Source organism: Pan paniscus, chromosome 8, assembly GCF_029289425.2.
Source record: "Pan paniscus chromosome 8, NHGRI_mPanPan1-v2.0_pri, whole genome shotgun sequence".
Classification (NCBI taxonomy): domain Eukaryota; kingdom Metazoa; phylum Chordata; class Mammalia; order Primates; family Hominidae; genus Pan; species Pan paniscus.
In genome coordinates this window covers 82,701,540-82,724,218 of record NC_073257.2, presented here as the reverse complement: position 1 = coordinate 82,724,218, position 22,679 = coordinate 82,701,540, and the positions used below count along the sequence as shown (strand labels likewise).

The following is a 22,679-nucleotide window of genomic DNA, read 5'->3' as shown; positions in this document are numbered from 1 at the left end:
TGGATCATACATAGTCCTATTTTTGGTTTTCTGAGGAACCCCCAACCCAGTGTTTTCCAGAACGTGTGTACTAACCGACAATATCACCAACAGGGTGCGAGGGTTTCCTGTCTCCACATCCTCGCCAGCACTTCTCTTCTGTCTCTTCCTGCAGCCATCCTAACAGGTGTGAGGTGATTTCCATTGCCTTTCCCTGGTGATTAGTGATACCGGACATTTCTTTCATATGCCTGTGGGTCATTTGTGTGTGTTCTTTTGAGTTACTTGCTTTTTTACTATTGTATTGTTTGGGTTTCCTATGGATTTGGGATACTAACCCCTTATCAGATGGATGGTTTGCAAATGCCGTCTCCTATTCGGTAGGCTCCCTAACTCTGCTGATTGCTCCTTTGCTGTGCTGGGTTCACTCATTTAACATGAGGGCTGAGATGCTGCTGACCAGCAGGAGCTACTGAAATGTGGGTCAGTGCCATTCATGTCATTGCTAAGCGCCCTCCCACAGGCTACAGCAGGCCCAGGGGAACTTGGGAACACACACAGGCACACCCACTCACTCCTGTGTGTCCCCACATCCCAGGGAGAGAATGGCAGAGCCACCCCCAACCCCCCCCACCCTCACCCCGGTGTACACAGCTCTACACTGGTGTCCAGAAGCCACACAGAGCATTCTTGCACCTAGAGAAGACAACTTCCATAACCTGCTGGGCTGGGAAAGAACCCCCGGGGCCTTCTCTCCTAGTCTGGGGAGAACACCAACCCTGGGGGCGGTGGGGGCTCTGGGTTCCATTCTGCCCACCCCAGCTGACCTCGGAACTACAACCTTGTTCCCCTAACCCTGCAAGCATAGGGGAAGAGACCTGGAGTCAGTGCTGTCTCTACCCCACCCTCCCCACTGACTCTTTAAATGCCAGCACTCAACCAGGGGTGAGGTGTGTTCAATCAACCAGAGGCCCGAAGGGGTCAGGTGGGGCCCACAGGGGTTAGGGGAGAAAGTGGAGGCTGAGATCCAGGCTCCTTCACAGGCCCCCAATTCCACTTTGCTCTATACTGTTTCCCTAGATGCAGCAATCCTTCATACGTCCCTGGTTCCGTTGCTTTCTTCAAGGAGGAGCTCAGCCTGACATCCAGTGTAAGAGGGTGAGGCAAAACTGGGGATGCGTGTCTGCAAAAACCCGCCTGCTCTAGAGCTGGAAGTGCCAAGAACAGGTGCTCTCAACTCACTCTGCCTGCCCACCCTTACTCTGAAGGGGCAGGGACCCCAGCCTGTTGTACCAGTTCTAGAACATCTGTCTGACACTAAAGACATATTAGCAGCCAGGTGCACTCACATTTAGCTGTTTTTAATGCTTAAAAGCGCTGTACAAAAAAAAAAAAAAAATCACAAATGAATCCTCACAACACCCCTGTGAGGTAGGTAGGCAAGTATTATTCTCCCATTTTACAGATGGGGAAACTGAGGCAGAGAGGTGATGTGATCAGCCAGTGGTCCCAACACAGCTGAAAATCAGAGCCAACCATGAGAACACAAAGGATCCCTCCCCATTCAGTCCCATCTCTGACTCCGCATCTAGACCTTGTCTGCAAAGAAATTAAAACGTCTTAATTCATGCAAAAATAAAAACAATAAACCTGAAAAGGTAGTGAACAGACATACAGTAGTTCTGCAAAAGAATTCAGCCAAGGGGGTCAAATATTTTCCAATACTGGGTAAATGGGAACAACTTCGGCCTTCTCCCCTTTTCAAATATCATGACCAATGACATCCTTTTTTTTTTTTCTGCAGAAGTATACGAGCCTAACCAAAGACAGGCTTTCCTGGTCCCAGTGAGCCAAGCAAGGTGGACAGCCTCCTCACTGTTCAGCTCCTGGGTTTCAGCAAGCACCAGTCCCCAGCTGGAAGAGCTGCAAGGCTCAACTCAAACATGGCACTTCTCTGCCACCTGTTCCCAGCAGCCTTCCCGCTGTGTGGAAACAGTGGAACCCAGCGGCCTCTAGCTCAGCAGGGTCTGGCCTTTTCTGCTCCCACCGGAAGGCAGGCTCAAAGATGCTCAGCAAGGATGGCCTGGAACCCAGGTGATCCCCTCCCACCACCCTCAGTGCACCCTTGCACACCTCACTGTCCATGAGGACCACCCCAGCAACCACCCTCAGCTAGCACTCCTTGGGGCTCCTGCTGCAGCAGGTTGGGGCACCAGGCCATCCTGAGCTGCCAGGACAGAGAGAGATGCCGGGGGACCTGCAGCTCCAGGCCTTGGCTTCCTCTGTGCCTCCTGCCCAGGTTCCCAGACAAGTGGAGCAGGCCTCTTCCTCTGTGCTGCGTTTGCCCCCTGGAAGCTCTTTCCTCCCCATGAGAGGGGCTCCCTGAAGTCTCCAGCTCCTTGAGAAACCTCCACCATCCTGCCAGCCCCACCAGGCTGGGTAGGTTGTCATTCCTGAAGTCTCCCAGGTTGGAGATGGGGGCATGAGAGTCCAGAAAACTGGGTGAAGCTGCCTTTCACATGATAGATCTATCCAGAACACTGTCCCCTCCACCCACCTCAGGCTGCCAGACACCCGAGGGCAGTGCTTGGGCAGCAAGAAGGGGAGCGGCAATGGCAGAGCAGCAGGAGTAAGGAAGTGGGGAGCTACCAGTGGCCGGGTCTGCTCTGTGCCAGGGGCTGCCAGGCCAATCTGAGAGCGGGGAGAAGAGGACAGAGAGATCCACAGTGTTTGGCAACTGGGGGAGTGAGCCCCTTGGAGACTAAACGCCGGCCTGTCTGCAAGGTACACACAGCAGTGTGCACCTTGTGAGCACTCCAGTGAGTACTCCTCCCTGGAGGTCAGCCACACACCTTGGTGGTTTGCAAGGGATGGCTGTGCTGTCTCCCTGTCCTATAAAGTTCTTTCTAAAAAGGCTCCCAACTCCGCCCAGTCTCTCCAGGAAGCGGGGGAATCATTTCAAGGCCAGCACCCCTCAGGGCCGCTCCCAGCCAAGAGCACCTCAGACACCCCAGGCCTGCGTGGGGCCCTGTGGGTGGGGGGACAGGGAGTAAGGCCCCCTACAGCAAGTCCTTGGGGGCGGAGGGCTCGAGGCTGCAGCTCTGCTCCTGCCACCGGTAGCGCAGCCTGGAGAAGGGCTGGTCCTCCCCGCTCTCCAGCTCGGGGAAGCCCAGCTCGTTAAGGATCTCGTAGATACCAGCCTTCGATGCCACCTGGGAGGAGAGCAGAGGCAGGAGCAGTGTTTCAGAGGAGGGAGGGTGCCACTAAGGCCACTGAGTTCTGAAGATGAGTCTGTGGCCTGTGAACTTGGTGACCTGAACAAGTTTGCACCTTGACTTCTGTTAACTTCTCTGAGCGTGTTTCCTCATAGCAAGGAAAAGACTCTACCTCACAGGACTGTCTCAAGGAGGACTCTACACATACAGAAAGTACTGGGCAGACAGTGAGTGCTCCACGCAGAGAGCAGCGAGGGAGGCCAGGCACACACTGGGCCCTGTGCAGCTCGATGCTCCCATGTGGACGCCCAGGAGCAGGGCCTAAAGGGAGGGCTGGAGGAAGAACGTGGATGCAGGGGCAGGTAAGGCTATGGCCTCTGCCCCAGGTGGGCTAGCTGGAGGCACCCCTGGGCACTCAGCCCTGCCGCCCAGCAGCCCAGACCCTGGCACCAGACTCAAACCATCCACAACCAGTCCCCTTCTCTCTCCACCATCCTGGGGAAGGGGAGGGTGCAGCCTCCACAAAGGAATGGGTCCGTCCCGCTCTGGCTCTGGGGCCTCCCTCACTGCTACCCTCCACTCATCCGCAGGAGAGAGGGGCTGAGGTCCCGAGGCTGGAACCCACACTTCTGCCTGGACCGGCAGCCCTCCTTCCTTGACCTCCCCCAGTGGGGGATTCAGCTGGGGAGGGGATCAAGCTTCCTCTCGGCCCCAGGCTCCCCCAACTTCTGCTCTCCAAGCAGAACCCAAGCAGGAAGTGTCCTCATCCCCTTCCACCTCCACCCCTCCCCAGGGGCTCGCAGAGGAAGCTGAGCCCAGGCCTGCTCAAGAAGGCGCCCCGACATGGCCTTGGTGTGACCCCATCAGGTCTCCTGACTCAACACACATCACATGCACCGGGGGCATTTCAAATGCTTCTCCACCTGACGTCCCAAGGCCCACCCTCAAAGCCTGCCACTCTGCCTCCACTCCTTCATAGCCCTGAGTCCACTTCACACCTGCCTCAGCCCCCATACCCTTCCTGTGCCCACTCTGGCCAGGTCACCGGCCCCTGCTCTCCACCCACCCACTTCCCAGGAGCTAATTCCAGCCTCCAGTCCAGATTAGAACTGCCAGGATCTGCTGGTGAGGTCTGGAGGGGCCAGCTTCCTGGCAGAGGAGTAATTACAGGCCGCTTTGCCAAGGAGGGAAGGAGGCCTCTCTTCTGACCTAGAGGTGCCAAGGTGGCAGCTCTGCCTCTAAAACAACTGAGTGCAAGAAGAGCCAGGAGGCCAGACAGAGAGGATCCAGGAGGCCGGACAGCAAGGGAGGTGTCTTAGGTCAGGATACGGTGGGCTCTGGAGCCAATCAATCAGCCCTAATGCCAACCTTGAACAAGTCACCCACCCTCTCTGTGCTCAGTCTCTGCCTCTGTAAAATGGGAGAGCGACAATCACAGCGTGCTAGACCTGCCTAGTACAGGCTCCAGCAGATGGCACTGTATGTCTCCCCGAGTCCCCAACGCAGCCTTCAGGGCTGGCACCCACAGGATCCACACCACCTCCATGTTAGTGCTAAGGCCAGCAGCTGTGGAGGAGTTGGCTCACTGGTCCAAGGTCACGGCTGGAGGGAGAAAGGGGCAGGGCCACTACAGCCTCACCCTAGGCCCTCGCGGAGCACAGGTGAGGGCTGACCACAATTGTGGGCATGAAGTGCCCAGGTGGGCCCAGAGCTGTCATGCACGCCAGGGTGGCTGTGGTGACAGGGTCCCAGCCCCAGAGGCTGCCCTGCTCTGTCCCTCACCACTCTGTCCCCTCCCTCCTCCTCATTCATTTGTTCATTCATCAAACTCATCAACTGCCTGCCAGGCACAGACAAACTGCTCGGGACCCAAAGTCAGATTAGACAAACTCTTGGCCAAACAGAAGCCTCCTGCAGAAAGGGGGATGGGGGCTCTTCCCGCCTGTCACGGGGTCCCCACAGGCCATGTACAGGCACTGCGTGGCTGTGACCCAGCTCCATCTGCAGGAGCCATCGCCCTGGCCCCTCTTGGCCTCAGCCTCCCCTCACCTCCTGCATCCAGGTGCTGAAGGGCCTCTGCCAGGAGTCAGCCTTCTCCAGGTGGAGGTACGCGTTGAAGAGAATCAGGCAGACATAGCGCTCCAAGTACTGCAGGCTCTGCAGCTGCAGCCTCCGCATTTCCTGGGCCTCTTTCGCTGCCTTCGCCTGGAGGACAGGACAGGGTGGGGTCAGTGTGGGGGGATCCGTGTCCCCCAACACACAAACATGCCACCCTGCTGCCCTGAGTGCCAGGGCAGGGTGATCCAGCCTCAGAGCTGAGGGCGTTGCCTCCACCTGGGTTACAGGACGAGCAATGGAGCAAGCCGGGGCCGCGGGTCAGGAGCCCACTTCCTACCTGAGAGGCATGGCAAGCCTCCTGGCCTCCCTGAGCCTCCCTCTCCTCGCCATGGAATCATAACCACTGTCCTGTTCTGAGGGGTGAACGGGGACAGCAGGAGAGCTCATTGTAGATACCCTGCATGGCGCCTGAGGTATGCTGAGGCCCTCCCACACGGCAGGACCGACGCCCAGGGTGGGAGGACCCTTACTGCCACTTCCTGCCAACCCCCAATCTTCCAAGGATCAGAGGAAAGGCTTCACTCCTCTCTCTGCTGCCCCTCAGGTCTCCCTCAGCGAGGGTATGAGGGCTCTGACCAGTGGCCTGGGAGGCACCGATGGCAGGGGTCATCAAGGCTACGGTCTCGAGGCTCTGCCGTGTGGACGCACATCAATCTCCTCCCCTCAATCCACCCCCACACTGGGCCTACTGGGTGGGTGAGTTCATCCTCCAGCCTTGAAGGGGAGAAACCCCATCTTGGCCTCTGAGTCCAAAGGTCCCTAAGTGACTTCCAAAAGTGAAAGGGGTACACATAAAGCCCTCAGACCCCCCAGCCCTCACCCTCTCCAAGGCTGGGGACAGGTAACAGAGAAAGGCCACCTGGCCGAGGAGCAGCAAGAGAGGAAGTGGCTCAGGAGAGGGGTTGGGAGAGGATGTGTGGGTGCAGGGGAGGCTGTGGGGCATCAATCTTTTAAGCAAGCAAGCCTGAGCATCTTCATGGGAAATGGCACCAGGCCACGTGCTGGGGCGGAGAGGGACAGCAAAGCCAATTAAAGAGAGATTTCCCAGAGAGTGTAGAAGTGCCGCTGGGCCGTGGAGGCCTGGTGGATTTGCACAGACAGAATGTGGACCAGATGGGGGAAACAGAGGTGAGGCTGCTGCCTGGAGTGTGGGGGCTGAGAGGGGCTGGCCTGGCTGGAAGGAGGATGAGGAGGGACAAGAGGGGGAGCTGGGCTGGATCTATTATGGAAGCCACCTGTCACCTAGAAAGTTTATCCCAGGTCAGCGGTTCACAACCTTGCTGTCCATGAGAAACACGAGGAACTTTAAAATGCAGATGCCTGGGCCCCACCTAGAAAAATCCAATGAGAATCTCAGCAGGGTGTAGCCTGGGCATCGGGATTGTCAAAAATCCCTCTGGGTGACTCTCTATAGCCAAGGTTACACGTTATGGCTTCAGTACTGGGGAGCCATTGAGGGTTTGAGAGTATGAGTGACTTGTTAACAGAAGATGTATGGGAGATTTGTGCTCAGGAGGAAGGGAACTTAAAGAGGGTCCCTTCTAGGTTCTCCACGATTTGGGGGGTCAGGGGACAGGCCACAGGCCAGGGGATAAGGCCCAGGACATGCACAGCCAGGCTCTCCTACAGGGCACCCTGCCCACCCTGCTCCTTCCACCCCTCACAGACATGTCACCCACCCAGCACCCTCCCCTGCACGCTATGGAAGGGGAGTTTGGAAAGCAAAGGCCACACCTCGCCTCACACCCATCCCCTTCTCACCCCATCCCCCAAACCCACAGCAGCTTTCCCTGCTCCAGGAAGAGGACGTGGCACAGGGATCATCCCTCGGGCACCAGGAACATCTGTGCGAGGGCACAGCAAGCCCCAGCCTCTGGGAGCCGGAAAGGGCTGCTCTCCTCACAGCTGGGCTGCAGCTGGAAGCCCTTCCGCACAGGAACACGACGTCAGCCTACATGCATCTCCTCCTTAGCCCCAGGGTGGGCTCTGCGGCCTCAGACGTGGCACAGCCCACAGTCCCAAGAATCAGAGCTGGAGTTGCTTGAGCAGGGCCTGTGGTCCCCAACCTCCCACTTCTACCTCCACGGCCTTTGCTGTCTTTGCCTCCAGGGTCGCAGAGTAGATGGTAACTTGCAAAGCCTGCCCACCCATCCATCCAGAAGGAGCTCTGGGGCCCTGGAGATGGGGACAGGGGTGAAAGGTGGACAGCAGGCTGTGCCCAAGAGGGGCGAGGGGACCAGAGCCAGCACTGTGACTCCCTGGGAGACATGAGTCCCATGAGCTGGGTTCAGGTCCTGGTTCTGCCATTTAAACTCACAGGCCCCAGGTTTATGGAAGTAGGATTTCTCAGCAAAGTGAGGGATAAGAAGGCACGTGTGCACCACAGAAAGCTCACTAATACGCTCATCCATCCAGCAGGGAGGGACCACTACACCGTGCCCATCACCCAAGCCACAAACTGGGGATGCAAAGATGAACTACTCACAGACCCTGCCCTCCGTGCCTGGAGGGGGATGGAAATAATTTCAAAGCAGCCACAGCAGCTGCAGGCTCAAGGAAGAGGGGACATCTAGGGTGGGTGAGGTCTACAGAGAGGAGGCAGAACGGTGCCTTGAGTGGCGGAAGGCATGAAAGGCAGGAAGGGGGCCCAAGAATGAGGTAAGTCCCCAGGGAACCCCCTCCCAGGGTGGGCAGAGTGGGAGGAGCTCATGGCGGTAGGGGAGGGGTGAAGGTGAGAGGCCAGGCCTGGAGTGGGTATGGAGGCCAAGCCAAGGCCTGGCCCTGCAGACAGAGGCCAGTGAGGGTTTCTGGGGATTTGAGGGCGGGAATGGCCCATGGCTGCCACAGAAGTGATGGGGCCGCAGAAGTGATGGGGCCGCTGGGGGCAGGATTTGCTTAGAGACTGGGGAGTGAACAACAACAACAAAGATTTTACCTAAATATAAACCGCAGCCAATACAACGCAACCCCACCTATCTGCAAGGATGGACGGTCTGCGCCACAATGCAACTGGCCGCTCTCCACCCCACCCCTTAGGCTGCTTCTATCCTTCCCCAAGCTCCATCCGAAAGCCTGGAGCCTATTTCAAAACATTTTCTTAGAAGGAAGAAAAGGAAATCACCCACAGTTCCACCGGGCAAGAGCCATTCTAAACTGCTTTCAATTAAAGAGTTCAGAGGCAATGTGCTATGGGCGTGAAACGCCCTCAGCTCTGGCTATGTGCCGTGGACACGACCGCACCAGCACGATCCTCTCCCACAGCCGTGGGGATGGAGGCTGCCTGTTGCAACAGACACGGGTAAGGATTAGGTCTGAGAAAGATTCTCTGGGGTAAGAGGTGGAGTGGCTCCTTCTGAGCTCTACTGGCAAAGGTAGAATTATCTCCAAATTCAGACCACTGTGTACAGGTGACGCCTGACCCCCGCCCACAGAAGGTTCCGAGGGCACATCTTGCTGGATCACAGGTCTGTGATTTGAGACAATTGCCCATCTTCCTATCAAGGCCCTGGTTTCCTTAACACCGTCCCATGTTAGCACCACTGCCTGGGGAGGACGGGTCAGCCACCTCCTGTCGATAAAAATAGTGGAGCTGTTTATATACGGCCTGCCAGGCTGTCATTAGCTGTGGTGGAGCCGGACAAGGCTTCCTCATCCATTGGACTGAGCCCTAAAATAGAAGAGGGCCAGGAGAGGTGGCCGGGGCACTGGGTACTTCGGGCCTCTCAAACCTCCGGCCTGGCTGGCATCGAGGCAGCCCAGCAGTGCCAGCAGGGGCTCTCATGAAGCTCTGCTCTTTGCCGGGCCACCAGGGAGAGGCCCACTGAGGCAGGGCTGGGGAGCCTCCCCAGGCTACCACACAAGCAGAACACGTGCGTCAGGGTCTACTGAGTGCCACCTGCGGGCCGAGCGCATCACATCCTGACCTGAGGATTAGACCCTAACACATTCTCCTAGCAACCCTGTGAAGGAGGCGGGACTGTCCCATTTTGCAGATGAGGCTCAGCAAGGTTGTTTTTGGTTTGTTTGTTTGTTTGTTTGTTTAGCACATGCTTAGTTAACCCTTCAAACAGTAGGCATCCTGCCCAAACTCAGAGTTCTGAGCTGGGAGATGAGCCCCAAGACCCCAGCTCTTCCTACCACCCTCCCCAACTTGGCCACAGTCAAGCCCACCACTCCCTGCTCACTCTTGTCTCTGTACCTTCACCCATGCTGTTCCTCCTGCCTGGTCGGGTTCCCTCCAGGCCTATGCCAAGCCCCCACTCTCCCAAAGTGCAAGCCTGCTCCGGGCCTTCCAGCCCGACAGCCCTGCCCTTCTTAGCCTCCTCTGCCCTCAGGCTGAACCTTTCAATTAAACATTGCACTAAATTCCATCTTAACAGATTCTAATTGCTTCATCAAGGCAGGGGCTGTCTCAAAACAACCATAAACCCAGGGGCGGGCACCAGCCAATAACCAGGTTTACACTTCCCCCTTCTCCCCACCGCCCTGGGGGTCTGCAGAGAACTTGGTATGTGGCAGGCGCTCAGTGAGCACTCCTCCCCAGGCCCTCTTGTCCTGGCTCACAGCTTCTAGTATCATCTTGAATCCAGATCCTAGACAGACTCTGAGGATTGCAGACCCGACATGCCAGCGGCTCAAGTGCTCTGCATGGATAAGGGTCAGGCAGCCCAAACCCACAAAGCATGTCCCAGTGAACCTCCTGAGCACACCCCAAACCTGCTGCGTCCATAAGCCAGCCCATCTCAGTGGCAACTCCAACCTCCCAGGTACACAGGCCAGAACCCGGGACTCCTCTTTCACTTCGCCCTTCTCAACCCCACGGCCAGTCAATCAGGAAACCTCACTGGCTCCACTTCGAAACACCTCCAGAGGCTGACCGCCTCTCACCACCCTGGTCCCAGACACCCTTGACTCAGTGACAGCCCCTGGCTGGCCCCCTGCCACCTCTCCCGCCCCCTGCTGTCTATTCTCAACATAGCACCTAAATGACCGTACAAACAGTAAGTGTCTGCCCAAAACCCTGCGATTTCTTCCTTTGCACTCAGAGTAGAAGCCAAAGTCCCAGCAATCCCAGAAAAGGCCCCACAGTCTGCCTCCTGTCCCCATAACCTCTGCCCTCCTCTCCTGCCCTCCGGTTCCCTAGCTCTGCTCCTCAAACACACAGACAGCTCCCACCTCGGGGACTGCACGCAAGCCACACCCTCTGTCTGAACCATTCTTCCCCTGGATGCCAGCACAGGTCCTCCTTCAGGTCTGTTCAACACCACCTTCTCATGGAGTCCCTGCCTAACCACCCCTAACTGCAAGCCCTCATACCGCCCCGTCGGCACCTCATAACTGTGGAGTCCTAATTAGGGAAAGGGGTAAGGCTGGCGGGACCAGGAGAAAGCAAAGAGAGAAAGCAGATAAGCTCCAAGTCTGCCTTTCTTCATGGTCCAGGACACGGCCCTCCTACGCAAATGACACAATCTTCCCGTGCCCAGCTATCACCAGACCCTCGACTGATAGAAAAATGCAACTTAGCTCACTGCAACCTCGGCATTATCAGTACTGCACAAAGCCCTCTTCAGCAAACAGCACAAGCACTGTCCTAAAAAATCCCCAGCCAGCCTCTGTCTCCTTGCAACCAGCACTTCTCTTGCTAACTTGCCCACTGCACCCTTGCAATATATTTTCATACTTTCTCTAAAAATCTGCCTTTCTTTACCTTTTACATACTTTCTCTTAAAACGTTCCTTTCTGTACCTTCTTTAGTAAGAAGAATTTTAGCAAATTCTTTAGTAAGAATTTGCTAAAATTCTTCTTACTCCCCGTGTATACCAGCCTCAGATAGTTGCAACATGTGACACTTAGAGGCTCCGCTTCTCCCAACGGATACCCCGCTGTCCAACAGACCACGGCCCTGATGTGTGTGCTGCCTGCCACAGATCTCCGTCACTAGAGTGCAGACTCCATGAGGACGGGAGCTTTTGCCCTTTGTGTGGCATCTCCAGCACCTAGCGCAGTGCACTTAGTAGGTGTGTAATAACTGTTTGTCAAATCAATGAATGACAAACATGTGCACCTTGCATTTTCATTCATTCCAGCTTCACAGGACACCTCGGTTGCCTGTGCCAACCCCTTTGCCTTCCAGAAAGGGAGGCTGAGGTCAAAGAGGTGAAATGACCTGCCACGGTCACATGGAGAGTAGGCAACAGAGCCCAAGCAGGAACCCAGGCCTCCTGTCCACCGAGGAGGCCACATGCTTGAAGACCTGGACTCAGCTGAGGCTCAGGAGAAGACAGTCCCAGAGGAGAAATAAGAAGAGCCAGCAACCCAGGCAACAGAGCAAGACCCTGTCTCTATCAAAAGAACAACAAAAAAGAGGCAGGTGTGGTGGCACACGCCTGTAGCCCCAGTCATTCAGGCCTGGGGGCTGAGGTGGGAGAATGACTTGAGCCCAAGAGGCGGAGGTTACAGTCAGTGAACCATGACTGCGCCACTGCACTGCAGCCTGGGTGACAGAGCAAGACTCTGTCTCTAAAAAAAAAAAAAAAAAAAAAAAAGGAAGAGCCAACAAGGCCAGGTTCAGGGTCTTCATCAAGCCAAGCCAGACAGCAACACTCCCCACCCTGCCACCCCCTGCCATTACTGAAGACTCCTTAGTATCCCCTCGCTCACCCACTCAACAGAAAGAAACCTGGCCTGGTGACCTCTGCCTCCAGCTGAGGTGGGGAGGCAAGTGACAGTCCCCAAAGATGGCCAGTGGCTGAAGGGCAGGTTCCAGGGCTGGCAGCCCACCCTCTTCCCACGTGCAGCACCAGCCGCTGCGTGTGGTGGGTCCCCACCGAGTCCCTGCAAACTGCATCCTCAGGCCAGCCCAGCGGTGGGGCCCCAGTGCAGGACGCTTTTCTGTACCTAACCCCTGGAAGGACAAAATTGCCCTCAATCCCTACCAGTAACCCATTTTCCAAAGGTGACATCATATTTTGTTAAGTAATTTCAAAGTGTGAAGGGACTTGACCTGGTGCCGTGGGCCACTCTGCATGCTGTGAGTTCAACAGATGCTGTTGAGCAGCACCTCTAGGCCAGGCACAGAGATTCAATGCTGAGAGGACACAGTCTAGTTCCTCAAGAGGCCCACTGTGTCCACATGTAGCCCATAGAGCCTGCCTGGCAGCCCAGCCACCCTGCACACCCCACACCCCATCCCACCTGCCATGGACCCCAGACTGGTCCTCACCACCACTCCTCAAAGCACGCAGAGCAAGGGTAACAACTCCAGGTGACAGATGGAAAAACAGGGGTCCAGGCAGGCCAAAGTGACTTGCCCAAGGTTCCACAGGGAGTTACTGGCAGAGCCAGGGCTGCAGCCAGGGCTTCCAACCCCTGACCCAGGGCTCTTTTGCTTGCTGCAGAAGAACGCTCTGTCCTGGAAGAATAACAGTTAATAATGAAGGTACAGTCAGGTTTTCCTATTTATTTATGCAATGATTTACTCAACCTTCCCTCCATCCACTCACTAGAAAGACATTTGTGGAGCCCCTACTTGTGCCAGGCAGGGTCCTGGAGTCAGGGTTTCAGAGGTGGACCTTGCAGCAGAAACAAGGACCTCTGGTAACAACCACAATCGGGACAATGAGAGCAGCAGGCACCAAGGCAGGGTCTCGGGATTACCCAGGGGGTGAAGGAGGCGGTGGTGCTGGAGTTGAGATTAATCCCCGCAAGCCCATCAACAATTCTAAGCCCAGTGGTGCACACTTAGAAACCATAGCTGCTCAATGGATGTTTGTTGTTGAATAAAGCAGGAAAGTCCTCCTGGAGAATGGAAATACCAGCTTGCCCTACAATGGGAAGGAAGAGAGATGAGCGGTCTCAGCAGCCAGGTATGGTGGCTCGCACCTGTAATCCCAGCACTTTGGGAGGCTGAGGCGAGAGGATGACTTGAGCCCAGTAGTTTGAGGCCAGCCTGGGCACCACAGCAAAGACCCTGTCTCTACAGAAAAATTAAAAAATTAGCCAGGCATGGTGGCGCATCTCTGTAGTGCCACCTACTCAGGAGGCCGCGGCAGGAGAATCACCTGAACCCAGGAGGTTGAGGCTACAGTGAGCTATGATTGCACCACTGCACTCCAGCCTGGGCAACAGAGCAAGACCCTGTCTCAAAAAGGTAGAGACAGAGAGAGAGAGAGAGAGAGAGGGAGAGAGAGAGGTCTCGGCTACTGAGAACATGTGCCCTACACACACAAGAGCACATGGGTACTCACATGCACACTCACACACACACTCCGTTCTGGAAGCCGTTCTAGGCTGGGTTCACGTGAAAGAGCCTAGTAAGCAGCCTTTGCTTGGGTTCTATTTTATGTGACAGCTCATAGCACTGCAGGGCTGCCCTAATTGCTCTGGCCCTGCTCCCAAGACACATTACTTATTGGAACCATGTCTCTGGGGAACAACTTTGGCAGCCAGGGTTTTTGTTTTGTTTTGTTTTGAGATGGAGTCTCACTCTGTCACCCAGGCTGGAGTGCAGTGGTGCGATCTCAGCTCACTGCAAGCTCCGCCTCCCGGGTTCCCGCCATTCTCCTGCCTCAGCCTCCCAAGTAGCTGGGATTACAGGTGCCCGCCACCTCGCGCGGCTAATTTTTTATATTTTTAGTATAGAAGCGGTTTCACCGTGTTAGCAAGGATGGTCTCGATCTCCTGACCTCGTGATCCGCCCGCCTCAGCCTCCCAAGGTGCTGGGATTACAGGCGGGAGCCACTGCGCCCGGCCAACAGCCAGAGTTTTCAAGAGGCTGAGAAAGACCCTGCCTGGGGCTCAGAGCCAGAGCTCTCTGGTCTTTTTTCTTAAGAAATGACCTCAGCCCTTGGGGCACGGAGCTGGTCTCTCTGACCTCCTGGAAGCTCCTTTGGTCGCAGGACCAACTCTGCACCAACCCAGGCAGTCACACAGTAGTGGCTGGCAGCTTCCCTGCCAACGCTTCCCTTCTCTGCCACCACAAGATTGCCCCCGGGTCGTGGCTGCCACAGCGGCGGAAAAGGGATGCAAGTCGAGGAGTTGGGAGCCAGCTTCTGGTCCAGCCTCCAGCCAATCACAAAACTTCATTAGGCCTCAGTTTCTTCTCAGTCAAATGGGTCTAATAAAATTTGTCCTGTTCTCACCATCTGTCTGAGGACCACAAAAGACAAAAGGTGAGTTCTTAGAAAACTCAAATAGCAACCAGGTACAGTGGCTCACACCTGTAATCCCAGCACTGTGGGAGGCCGAGGCTCATGGATCACTTGAGTCCAGGAGTTTGAGACCAGCCTGGGAAACATGGCAAAACCCCGGCTCTAGTAAAAATACAAAAATTAGCCGAGAGTGGTGGTGGCAGGCACCTGTAATCCCAGATACTTGGGAGGCTGAGGTAGGAAAATCACTTGAACCTGGGAGGCAGAAATTGCAGTGAGCCAAGGTTGTGCCACTGCACTCCAGCCTGGGCGACGGAGCAAGGCTCTGTCTCAAAGAAAGGGGAGGGGAGGGGAGGAGGGGAGGGGAGGGGAGGAGGGGAGGGGAGGGGAAGGGGGAAGGGGAGTGGAGGGGAGGGGAAGGGGAGTGGAGGGGAGGGGAAGGGGAGTGGAGGGGAGGAGGGGGAGGGGGGAGGGGAGGAGGGGGGAGGGGGGAGGGGGGAGGGGAGGAGGGGGGAGGAGGGGGAGGAGGGGGGAGGAGGGGGGAGGAGGGGGGAGGAGGGGGAGGAGGGGGGAGGAGGGGGGAGGAGGGGGGAGGAGGGGAGGGGGGAGGAGGGGGGAGGGGAGGAGGGGGGAGGAGGGGGGAGGGGAGGAGGGGGGAGGGGAGGAGGGGGGAGGAGGGGGGAGGGGGGAGGGGAGGAGGGGGGAGGAGGGGAGGAGGGGGGAGGAGGGGGGAGGGGAGGAGGGGGGAGGGGAGGAGGGGGGAGGAGGGGGGAGGAGGGGGGAGGAGGGGGGAGGGGAGGAGGGGGGAGGAGGGGGAGGAGGGGGGAGGGGAGGAGGGGGGAGGGGAGGAGGGGGGAGGGGAGGAGGGGGGAGGGGAGGAGGGGGGAGGGGAGGAGGGGGGAGGGGAGGAGGGGGGAGGAGGGGGGGAGGAGGGGGGAGGAGGGGGGGAGGAGGGGGGAGGGGAGGAGGGGGGAGGACGGGGGGAGGAGGGGGGAGGAGGGGGGGAGGAGGGGGGGAGGAGGGGGGAGGAGGGGGGGAGGGGGGAGGAGGGGGAGGAGGGGGGAGGGGAGGAGGGGGGAGGAGGGGGGAGGGGGGAGGGGGGAGGGGAGGAGGGGGGAGGGGGGAGGGGGGAGGGGGGAGGGGGGAGGAGAGGGGAGGCGAGGCTCAAAAAGCACTGCTCAAAGTTAAAGCACTACAGTCTTTATACAATAAATCTCGCTTTGAGACCAGAGGATGTTTCCTTCTCCCTGTGTGGCTCCCTTCACCTCAGCTGTTCTTCAAACTCTTCTGAAAGGAAAACAGGAGACACAGGCTGTTTTAAATACCCAACACTAAGAATTAACGTCACCAGCCAAAGCCCAGGAAAAGTGCTGCTGGCATTAATGATTCTAGCAGGGCTCCTCCAGGTGCCCTGACTTTGGTTTTTGTCATAAATATTTTCCCTTTCCAAGCCCAAAAGGAAACAACGAAGTCTGCCGCGGGTGTCACCGCCCTGGGCTGGCGGCCATGTTGGATTCTCCTCAGCCAGGGCCCGGCATTCTAACTTCCGTCCAAAGCGCCGGAGGTGGCTTTGTTCAATGGGTTTTCTTTCTTTTTTCCTTTTGAGGCAGTTTGTTTATTTGTTTGTTTTGAGATGGAGTCTCACTCTGTCACCCAGGCTAGAGTGCAGCAGCATGATCTCGGCTTACTGCAATCTCTGCCTCCAGGGTTCAAGTGATTCTCCTGCCTCAGCCTCCTGAGTAGCTGGGATTACAGGTGTGCGCCACCACGCTTGGCTAATTTTTGTATTTTTTGTAGAGACAGGGTTTCACCGTGTTGGCCAGGCTGGTCTTGAACTCCCGACCTCAGGTGATCCTCCCACCTTGGCCTCCCAAAGTGCTGGGATTACAGGCATGAGCCAGAGCGCATGGCCTTGAGGCAGTTCTTAAAATGCCCCAAGCATCTGGCCCCTTCACATGCAGGAGGCATCCAAGCCTTGACTCAACCTTGCAGACACTGGAGAACAGAGGGGCACCGCCGTGGGCTGCAGCCCCGTGAAGTTGGGCTGCTTGAGACAGGCATAGAGAGAAGGGTCGAGGCTGTTCCCTCAGGGAAGGTCTGTCGCAGTGGAAAATATGTCCCCAGGCTTGGCTCCACTACCTCCCAGATGCACCCACAACCTGTGTCTGGGATGTGTTCTTGTCCTTGTCCTTCTCCTGGTCAGTCTGCGACTTCCTCAAAGGCAAGGACCATGGCTTCCAGTTCTGTTTCCCTGCAGCAGGGCTCAAGGTGGGCAGGGAGAGGTGAAATGGTGCCTCCGCCTGCTTGGGAGGCCATGTGGCATGGCAGAGAGGCTCAATCTGGGAGTCAGGGGCCGGGTCTTGTCCCCCTCCTAAATCTGCCAGCTGTGTGTTATTGGGCAAGCTCAGTGCCTCCCTCCTCAAATGTAAAACCGGAACCAACATTAGCACACCCTTTATCACACACAGGCAAAGTGAGGACGGTGGTCGTAAAAATGTCTATCAGCCCAGCATGGGCACCTCTCGGACTACTTCCAAGTTGGCTAAGGAGATGTCAGGACATGTGTGGCCGGCACTGGGTCTCTAGTGACTCCCTGTCCCTCCGCATGAGCCTCTACCCCATCCCACTCCCTGCTGGCTCTCACTCCAGTCACCCAGACTCTCCTCACAGACTCCAACCACATCCAAATCTGGAGGAACATTAGGCCTTGCTGAAGCCAACATCTTTCCCTCATTTTTAGACAAGCATCTCCCAAACCAACCCATCCACTGGAGACAGGGAAATCAAAGGAAATAGCAAGCATGGAACCTGCCTGTCTGTCCCCAACACACCTGAGGGGAAGTCTCTCGTTCTGGAAGTATCGCAGTTAATTAATGTAGATGGAATGAGAGAGCCAGCAGATCACCATTCTGCAAGTTGGCGATGCACACTGCTGCAAGCCAGTCATAATAGGAGAGATGACAGGACCTTCCAGCCCCAACAGCAGCATACGGCACCCCCAGTAACCATTCCGGCCACACTGAGCTGGAATCTTATGAAGCCTTGGATGCGAACCATTTCCAGGAAGCACAGGCCAACTTAAACCTAGGGGTGCAACTAGGAAAATTAGCTCCAGGAAGCCCAGGAAGACAACCAGTTTACCTCACAAATATATTTCAGGGGGGAAAAGGAGAACTGTATGAGATTAAAAGAGACTTAGGGCCATGTCAACCAAATGCAACATGTGGATCTTGTTTAGATCCTGATCCAGCTGCAAAAAGCCTGTGAGATTAGTGGAAACATCTAAACACTGACCAGATGTTTGCTGGTAAGTAGCGACTGTCCATTGTTTAAGAGGCAATAATGGCACTGTGACTGCCTTCTTTAAAAGATCCCCCTTCTTTAGAGGTACGTACTGAAATATGCACAGAAGAAGTAACATGAGGACTGGGATGTGCTTTAAAATAATTCAGTGAGAGCTCGGAGGGCTTGAGATAAAATAAGACCGGCTGAGATGGGTACTTACTGCAGCTGGGAGGTGGGCACATGAGGGCTGAGGAAATTATGCTCTCTGCTTTGAAATTTTCTGTTTGAAACATTCCAAAATACTTAAAAATATAAGTTCCTAAGTTTTGACTCATTCAGTAATTCTACTTCTAAGTATCAGCTTTACAAAAATAATCCACACAACGGAAAAGCCACATGCGCTACGAGGTCCACATCACCCCCCATCCCAGAAGACGACAGGAAAGAATGTGAAGGGCCGCGCGTGCTACACACAGCAACAGCATGAGAAACAGTACTTCCACTCACTGCATGGAATGTGAACACGGAATGCGATGATGTAAGGGCTCCTCAGCAAACACGACAAAATGCCCAGAAGCCGGAGCTGTTGCTTAATTTTGCCTCTCTCTGCCCTATGAGAACGTCAGCTCTGTGTACCTTTCATCACCGTTCCCTACTCAGTGTCCGCCCAGGGCCCAGCACTGAGGCAGCACATGCCGGCTGGGCACATGTTGAAATGCATAAACACAGCCTAGGTGAGCGGCGAGAGACGTCCCATGGGCCTGCCACAATCACAGCTTCCAGAGAGCTGCATGCAAGTGCATGATGCCCAGAAGGAAACGGGCAAAAGTAAAATAATCGCTGAGTTGGCAGGATTCTGGGAGACTCTGGGAGACTCTTTGCTCAACCTGAGCCACCTAAGCTTTTGGTACTTACTGTCCTTATTCTTGCTGCGCAACCTCAGGGTGCAGATGAAGACTCATGCACATTCTGAGCCCTCCTCTCTGATCCACAACAGGAAACTGACCACCAAATTCTTCCACTGTTCCCAACTGAGGGCCCTGGAATAGCTTTATTGCTGAAGAAGCACAAATGCCATATCACAGGAGCTGTGTTCTTCACTGCTTATTACTAAAGTATAAGTTGACTGCTGAAGCCGGCAGGGGGCCAGGAAAAGGAAATTCACCATTTGGGGGCCCTGGGGAGTGAGGGGCAGGAAGCCAAGCAGACACATGCTGTTGAATTTCAGGATCCCAAGTGGACTCTTGGGATTTTGGAAAACTTCAGGTGGGCCAAATGTGGACCGGTCCTAGAACATTCCCGGGCAAATTAAGCCGATGGAGGGGATAAAGCCCTACCCAAGCCTGAGCTCAGGTCCATTTACATCCAGAGGCTGTGGGGGATCTGACCAGGCTGATGGCACCCTCTGCACGGACAGCACCCGGCTCTGAGCAGGGAACCACAGACCCTGCTGGAGGCCACCTGGGGACTTCTGGTTTGAAACCAGAGGGCAGAAGTTTAAATAAACAGCTGATACCACAGGTGAGACCCAGCTGCCAATTTCCAGAAGTCACCATTAGAGGGAAGGGGTGGTAGGGGCCGCTGCCTTTCTAGAGACTCCGCACATCTCCCTGCAGCCCACTGGGGCAACATGGATGAGATCCTTGGGTCAAGGACAACATGTTCTGGGGAGGAGCGTGGGCTGGGAGTGAAGATCGTTGCCTCTCATCCCCACTCAGCCACCAACTCACGGTGGTTAACCTGAAAAGGTTAAACACAGAATTACCATATGATCCGGCAATTCCACTCCTAGGTATATAACCAAGAGAAATGAAAACATACGTTCACACAAAAACTTGTACATGAATTTTCACGGCAACATTATTCATAATAGCCAAAAAGTTCTACAACAAACCAAATGTCCATCAGCTGATAAACAGACAGACATAATGGGATATGTCTATACAATGGAATATTATTCAGCCATAAAAATGCAGTAATAATACATGCTACAACACGGATAAACCTTCAAACATTATGCTAAGTGAAAGAAGCCAGACACAAAGGACCACATAGTGTATGATTCCACTTATATGAAATGGCCAGACCATGCAAATCCACAGAGGCAGAAAGATCAGTGGCTGCCAGATGGTGGGGGAGGGGAAGTGATTGCTAGCGGGTGTGAGGTTTCTTTTTAGGGTGATGAAAAATGTTCTAAACTTGATGTGGTGCTGGATGCACAACTCTATGAATGTACTAAAAACCAGGGACTCGTGTACCGTAAATAAGTGAATTGCATGGCACATGAATTGTATACATCGTGAATTGTATACATCCCCTAGTGTGGTCCCCGCCAGCATCAGTATCATCTGGGAGTGTGTTCGACCTCCAGACCTACAGAATCAGAAGCTCCAGAGTGGGGCCCAGCAGTCTGCATTTTAACAAGTCTAACATGTGATTCTGAAGCCCACTAAAGCTGGGGGCCGCTGCTTAGAATATGTGGCTCTCAGCCTTGGCTGTGTGTTGGAATCACCTGGGAGACTTCAAAAACAAGACCCGTGCCCTGGCCAAGACACCCCTACCAACTAAATCAGACTCTCTAGGGATGGAGCTCTGCCACAGCATGGTTTAAAGCTCTCAGATCTCTTGGACATGTGGGGTGCAAGCCCCTGAACTAGAGGGTGTCTCATCTCAGTCCCTCTGCTCTTCAGTGCCTCTAAGAATTTGGCCAGTAGGTCACTGGCGCCACCTGGTGGCCATATCCCAGAATGACTCTACATCTTGCCTCTGGGCCCTCCAAGGGGCCTTGGGGCTCGGGGATCTCCGTCCTCCCACTGCAGAGGTCACGACCAACCTGGCCTTTGGAAAGGGGGTGGGTGACCTGGTGGGAGCGGGTAAGAATCCTAGCTGGCTCTGCTTCCTCTCTCATTAAAAAACACTTCACATCCAGAAGGCAGCCAGAGTGACCACCTCTAACAGCCCCAGCCACCTTCCTTCTCCAATGCCAACAGAGTCAAGCAGTCACCTCTAGCAGCCCCAACTACCCTTCCCTCTCCAATGTCCAAGGAGGAGTGCCAACTCACCCATACCAACTCATCTCCAACAACTTCTGTGTCATCAGATGCGGGCACCGAACCACCTTTGCTACCTCTAAACTCGTTTTGCACCTTTCGGCCCCCTGGCCTTTGCCATGCATCCCCTCCCGCCTGATGCGCCTTCCCAGGCTGTCTCTGAGGACACTGCTCCAGGCCAGCTCTGGGGGAGCCCTCCTCTCTCCCCATGGCTCAGGCCCTGTCACGCTCCCTGCTCCACCCTCTGGGTGCCTCGCAATGGACATCGAGGGCTGCAGAGCTCAGAGGAAGGGGGGCCTATCAGCTTCAGGAGTCAGGGAGGTAGGGGCTCTCTAACAGAGCCTGGCCAGCATGGGATGGAAGGTCTAAGATGCTCTGAAGCAGGCATCCTTTTTCAACTATTGGGCCTCCAGCTTCCAGACTGAACTGGAAGCTTCCATTCTCAGCCCTCTCAGCATCCTCTGAAAGTGGGAGGAGCTCAGCTTCTTAGCTCATTGCTCCCAAAAGACCATTGTGAGTGGGACCCAAAGGTAACTCAAAAGGAGACTCAGGACCCAATCTAACTGTGGCCCTGAAGAAAACAGTTCTTCCTAAATTCACCAAAGTCCGTCTTCTGAAACTCCTTAACCACCTTCCCCTCCCCACATTTAACAGCCCTTTTTTTTTTTTTTTTTTTTTGGTAGAGACAAGGTCTTGCTATGTCGCCCAGGGAGGTATCAAACTCCTAGCCTCATGTGATCCTCCTGCCTGAGTCTCCCAAAGTGCTGGGATTACAGGTGTGAGCCACTCTTCCCCTGGCCTGGCAGCCTCTTTATCTCTCCAAACTCCCCTCCCAAATGACCTCTGATCTTAAACCCAGATTGACCCCAGATGCCTTGCCCTGCCTTCCAGCTAGGCATCCACCCTTTGCCCCAATCAGGGCCTGATCCATGACCCTGAGCAAAAGCTGGGACCAATCAGTCATTTCCCCAATGTGTGCACAGCTGCAGCCGAGCATAGGGCTGGCTTGGGGCAGGCCCCCTCTGCAGGGGCCACAGGCAAGAGAATTGCTGGCCAGCAGTGGGGAACACATGGCTGGTACATATAGCCCTCTCTCAGCACCATGGAGTCCTCACCCCCTACCCACCGGCTCCCACCACTGCCCCTCCCACTCAGCACCGGCCTCTGTTCCAGAAGCCAATCAGATTCAATGGGCCAGAGAGGAACAGAAGTGAACACTCCACACAGACCCAGGCCAAAAACTCCAGAGCCCACACTAGCCTGTGGTCATGGGACTGGTCCAGTAGGGCCGAGTGCAACAGAGCAGGGAGTATTGGGGACCCAGGCAGGCTTGAGGGCACATTCTTTCCAGATAGGCTGAAAATCCAGATGGTTACATGAAATCTGGACTATTATGAAACTTTTTTTTTTTTGAGGAGTCTCACTATCGCCCAGGCTGGAGTGCAATGGCACGATCTTGGCTCACGGCAACCTCCGCCTCCCGGGTTCAAGCAATTCTCCTGTCTCAGCCTCCCGAGTAGCTGGGACTACAGGCGCCTGCCACCATGCCCGGCTAATTTTTGTATTTCAGTAGAGATGGAGTTTCACCATGTTGGCCAGTCTGGTCTCCGACTCCTGACCTCAGGTAGTCTGCCTGCCTCGGCCTCCTAAAGTGCTAGGATTACAGGGGTGAGCCACTGCACCTGGCCAAAACTTTATTTTTATAATGTAATGAGTTATTTAAAAACAATTTTTACAGATAAAAAACACCCCATCTGGGAGCCAGCCCCAGCCCCAGGGCAGCACAGACATACCCACGTCCTGAGATGACGGCCTCCGTGCTAGTTGTGAAACAGCCACCCCAAGACCCTGAGGATCTCCATCCACCCACTACCTGACTCCTG

At 55.4% G+C, this 22,679-nt stretch overlaps 1 protein-coding gene across 5 annotated transcripts in view; it reads right to left on the bottom strand.

Moving 5' to 3' along the window:
* PALD1 (phosphatase domain containing paladin 1) overlaps positions 1-22,679 on the bottom strand; it is a 93,704-nt gene that overhangs the window by 1,324 nt on the left and 69,701 nt on the right. For 2 of the 5 annotated variants that reach the window (XM_055092945.1, XM_008968959.5), the window contains exon 19: positions 17,454-19,486. The exons of 1 other annotated variant lie outside the window; for it this stretch is intronic. In XM_055092945.1, coding sequence (XP_054948920.1) covers positions 19,451-19,486 — 36 coding nt within the window. In that variant the 3' untranslated portion in view covers positions 17,454-19,450. Of the gene's footprint in view, positions 1-1,324; positions 3,192-5,243; positions 5,400-15,712; positions 15,749-17,453; positions 19,487-22,679 lie in introns of those variants that run through there. 2 more of the 5 variants (XM_003815947.5, XM_034930752.3) reach the window with 2 other exon arrangements.